Source organism: Hevea brasiliensis, chromosome 17 (genome assembly GCF_030052815.1).
Source record: "Hevea brasiliensis isolate MT/VB/25A 57/8 chromosome 17, ASM3005281v1, whole genome shotgun sequence".
NCBI lineage: Eukaryota > Viridiplantae > Streptophyta > Magnoliopsida > Malpighiales > Euphorbiaceae > Hevea > Hevea brasiliensis.
Window position 1 is genome coordinate 5,623,396 of NC_079509.1, and position 4,905 is coordinate 5,628,300.

Here is a 4,905-nt window from a genome sequence, read left to right on the forward strand (position 1 = left end):
TAAATAAAAAAGCTGTCATGAGCATATTCAAATAAAGCAGTAGTCGGAAATACAGCAAAAAGTTACTACAACTAATCCTCATCAAACGGAGGACAGATTCAAAAGGAGCACAGGTAATCTACCAATCAACGGAAGTCAACAGCTCAACCATATTAGATATGCTCCATATTTTACAACACCACAACATAAAGTCAGGACGCTAAATGAACCCAAAGTTGGGATGATCTTTTACAAACCCATGTCATCACAAGCATGCCTCAAAAGTGCTGGTGAGATTCTCTTCATTATCAAGCATTTGCACAACCTGAGCCACACCTTCAGCTATTTCCTTCCTTATAACGCCATCAGGCATATCAAATATCCGTCTTTTCATGGAATTTAATTTCCCCGGAGGTTGAGGGTCCACCACATCAAGCATTGCCTCCAATTCATCCACCATTGACCTTTTAGCTGCTCGCACCATCAGATCAGTTCCCTAAAATTGCAACATGTCAAAATCATTGAAGAACCAATATAATAACTATATATTTGGTTGCTCATATCAGGAAAAACATATTTTTGTTGTGGGTTTTTTTTGCCTTGGGGGTGGTGAGCAAGGACAAATTCCTACATGGGATTAACATACTCATGAATGCTCCTGGAGAAAGACATTCCAATATCGAGACCAGCATCATATGCATGGTTCACCACCATTTCATCAACAAAATGGGACTCTTAAATACCTAATCAACAGCAGTTCTCTTTTGGACCAAAAGGTCAAGGTATTAACAATAAAAAGTGTAATAAATTAATACTCCCAAAGATTAGTAGGATTTGTAGAAAAACAGCAAATCCTCCTCCCTCTATCTTATGCTATCCAAAGGAAAGCACTTCATTGAGACATTGACTAACTTTAGCAAGTCTTCTATAAGAAAACCATCTGCATTTTAACTTTTTTCTTTTGGTATTGGAAATTTTTGAAGAGTGAATATGCCAAAAATTGAACCATTGATATGATCTCTTGTACCATGAGATGGCCCTCAACCATTGGACATGATAGATTGTTTGACCAGACATTCATAGTTAATTATATGATCTACTAGATATTAAATAAGGATCAAACATGCTGAGTTCTTAAAATGCTTAATACCCGGTAAAAGAAGTGCAAGAATATCATGTAATTTTTAAGTTTCTCAATTGATTAACAGGTTGCTCCATCAAAATTGGTCATTGTGCTTTATTTTAAGATGAAAAGCCATGTTCTTGTAAGTGAAAGTAGACATTTTATTTTGATGTTTATATGTAAAAAAGCAAAATTAAAGCCATTTGATGGAGTGTGTGAATTGGTGGGAAGCTTATAGGTGCTTTTTTGGCCCATGTTAGTTACGCCCAGGCCCAAAGCAGTTTTAGCAGCTTTGGAGTCTTGGCCAAAGCCTCAACACACAAAAAGGCCCACAGGGATCAACAAAGTTATAGGTATTGTTATTAAAACATTACCGTGCATTATCAATGTACAGAGTTAATACATTTATTAGACTGTATCCTTCAGACAATAGCATCCATATCTTCATTGACCCCTAAAAACATTACCGTGCATTATAAATGTTCAGAGTTAATAAATTTATTATAGGACCCTTCTGATAATAGCATTCATATCTCCATTTATTTACTTTCCAATTGAGATCAACTATAAATCTACCCAATTTATACCCTTTTAGTAAAGTATGAAATTTCAATCGTAAGAACTCCCCTAGCCCTAAACCATCACTCCTAAAGCAAATAATCAAATATATCTATAATTACACAGCCAAGCAACAAATTTTAAAATTTTACCATTTTCACTTTTCACTCCTTGAACTTGATTAGTTTACCCATTTAACAGTTCCACTATTGTGCCTCACATTGACAGTTAAGTGCCCAAACCAAAGGTACACTAAACCAAACTTCTACCTTTGTCCTAAAACTCTACTAGCTGATACATTTATGTTTAATGATCAGAACAAATAATACTCTTCCCGAAAATAGATAACGTCCTGAGTGAAAATTTGCCAAAACGTCTAAATAAATGCTGAAGTAGTTCACTCAGATGGTAACCTTTATAAACAACACCCAAGTTTGATCACACCATAACATGTGTACTTAACAGCGCCACCAGATGATAACAATTATCAACATCATCCAGTAAGAATTTTTAAGTCAAAAAACAAAGTAAAATTCATTTCTTTACAAGACCAAAAAGTGACTCTTAACATGAGGGGAAAAAACTGCAAAATTTGATATTTTAAACAAACTCAATCTTACATGTAATGCAAGAAAGAAAACAGGAGGATAAATTTTATCTAGAATTTATGCATCCTTAAAATCTATGAAACAACAAATTCTATCTTCTTTCAAGTAGAAAAAAAGTTGTACTTGGACTTTGAATTTGAATTGTAAGTACTTGAATTTGAGCTTTTAGTTTAGATTTTATAAAGAAAGATCTATAATTGTTAACAGGGGAAAATATATCCAACCAAATCTTATAGTGCAGATTTGAAATTACACCTTTTATAAAGTAATTTAATATCCACACTAAAAAGTTTTAATCCACATTTACGAACTTAATTTTTATTCATGAATCTAATGAACTAAATAAAATCAATATTTTATAAATTTTATTCTTCAAATTAGAAAAAAAAAAAAGTTACAACCTAAGATCATTGTTCAGGTAAAGTGTGGATTAACAAAGTCCTGGTCTGACAAACTCTACGAACAAAAAGGTGAAAGGGCACAAGTTGATGAGTTGGTATTGTGGGAACTGGTAGCACACATGAACAGCAAGCACTCAATAAAGCAAAATATCTGAGTGTAAAACAAACTTTACATCAATATAGCATTAAATCTTGTAACATCAATCATATAATTAATTTCATAACAAGTAACACAAGCACGGTATATGTTGTCATTGTGTGAATTGGAGCAATTGTTGTAATAACTGATAGGAGGAAGGCCAATTTGTTGAGTAATTCAGTGTAAGGTATATGGGCTGCAGAAGTGAGTGTTAATCAACTTTACACAATAGAGATACAGAAACAATGTTACCTCAATAGCATCCACAGTGAGAAGCAGGACAATGATTTTTTCAGAGAATCTCTGGCGTTCCACTGCATCACGGGCCACTTGTCTACGGTATGAGAAATTGTTGAACAATGATCTGATCTCCTTCAACTTGGACTTGGCAATTGCCAGCTCTCTAAGGGCACGAAGAACCTTTGATCTACGTATCAGATAGGCTCTGAAAGTCAGCTGGATCAACAATGCCGCATCTTGAGGAGACAATTCCTTCTGCTTTCCCTTGCTAATTTTGGAAGCTCCAGCTCTCTTTGCAAAAGCCTTCCCTCAAATTTTAAGTGAAATAAAATACTTCAACATGTTGAAATGATTCTTATAAAAACAAAGAAACAGGTCATTTTCATAAAATATAGTGTAATTTGACTGTACCTGTCTAAGAACTACAACCCCATGATCATTGGGTTCTTCAATCTCCACCAGACGCACACCATTCCCTCCTTTCTTCTCCTTCTTATCCTTTTTCTCTTTCTTTCCCGATCCGCTACTCTCACTTGCATCACCACGGGACACCTCGAAAGTGTACTTTCGAGAGATCGGCTGCTCCTCTTCTTTTCCCTTAATCTCAGCAGTCCATTTGTAGTTCTTCTCAACTCCCGCCTTCTTCTCTTCTTTATTCTTCTTTCCTTCTTTGATCTCTGCAGTCCACTTGTACTTTCTCTCCACTGGTCCCTTGATCTCCGCCATCCACGTGTACTTCCGGTCTCCGCCGTGGACGTTAGCGTTGATCAACCGTTCAAACCTCGACTCGAGAGCGCTGACTCGATCACATAGGGTCTGGAAGCACAACTCGGTCCCGACTCGTTTCTGGATCCTCTTGTAGGAGTAAAAAGACAAAGGTTTCTCGATTTGGACCAGATCCGAAACTGAGTCGAAGAGCTCACAGGGGTCGGGTTTTAAAAGATCAAGAGCAAAACTGAGATCATCGGTTTCCTCGTCTACTATAAACGACGGAAAAGCTAGGGTCTTGGGAGTGAAAATGGAAGCTTCTCTAACATAGAGGGAGGGGTAGTAGGGATCGAGGATCTCGATGCTCCTGATTCGGCTCATTGTTACAGTGAGTTGATATGGGGAACACAGCGAGTCAGGTTACAAGAAATTGAACGAGTTAGATACGGGTAAAATCGGTGATAGTGATCATCAATTAAAGGCATTTTACAGGAGAAAGAAGACAAGTCTGTGAGCAGAACGAGGAATAGAAGAGCGAAAACGTGGGTGGCAGGGATAATTTGGGAATTCAATGGTAACAAAATCCGGAGCTATGCTTCGAGTGGATAAAGTGAAGAAAGGAGCTCGCCGCATACTTGAATATCAATGTACATAAATGACCATGTCATTATCAAAGAATTACAGAGACATGAGAATCTGACAGCAACGTGAACATGGGGCAGCGCCTCTGTTGCTGTGAACCCACGTGATCAATGAGATTGCTTAATTATTCTTCGGATTCCATTTGGGCCTTTATCTATAGAAATTACATAGAATATCGCTTTTTTTTGAATTGCATATTTCTACCCCTGTCTACACCTCTCTAAGCTACATTAAAGTCCAGGGGGCCTACCTCTTTTTTTATTGTGTTATAGATTTCTTAGTTTTGTGTTTTTCTCTGGTTTGCTCGCCTAGTCTCGGGATTCGAAGTTTCATTATCCATCTTTGGATGGGTTTTGACGGATCTTTTTGTTGCATTTTTTTGTTTGACGTTGTTTAATGGATGGTTTGTTATTGTTGTGCTCCATTGTGAGAGAGTTGTGGTACAGATCGGTGTGTGATAATTCTATTGTGATGTAATGGAGTGTTTTTGTGTCTATAGCAATGCCG

At 36.9% G+C, this 4,905-nt stretch overlaps 1 protein-coding gene across 1 annotated transcript; it reads right to left on the minus strand.

Annotated features, from left to right (window-relative positions):
• On the minus strand, positions 1-4,905 carry LOC110658333 (BAG family molecular chaperone regulator 7). The gene is made up of 3 exons (XM_021815896.2): positions 3,460-4,905; positions 3,061-3,351; positions 1-475 (listed from the first exon to the last, which is right to left on the minus strand). The coding sequence occupies exons 1-3, from the start codon at positions 4,135-4,137 to the stop codon at positions 245-247; spliced, it is 1,200 nt and encodes a 399-aa protein (XP_021671588.2). The 5' UTR covers positions 4,138-4,905; the 3' UTR covers positions 1-244.

What these genes read in the sequence shown, in the direction of transcription:
- LOC110658333 (XM_021815896.2), bottom strand. Translation starts at nt 4,137, where the DNA reads ATGAGCCGAATCAGGAGCATCGAGATCCTCGATCCCTACTACCCCTCC. An exon ending in GGGTTGTAGTTCTTAGACAG is followed by an intron (nt 3,352 to 3,459) that starts GTACAGTCAAAT and finishes ATTTGAGGGAAG; the next exon opens with GCTTTTGCAAAGAGAGCTGG. An exon ending in TCACTGTGGATGCTATTGAG is followed by an intron (nt 476 to 3,060) that starts GTAACATTGTTT and finishes TTGCAATTTTAG; the next exon opens with GGAACTGATCTGATGGTGCG.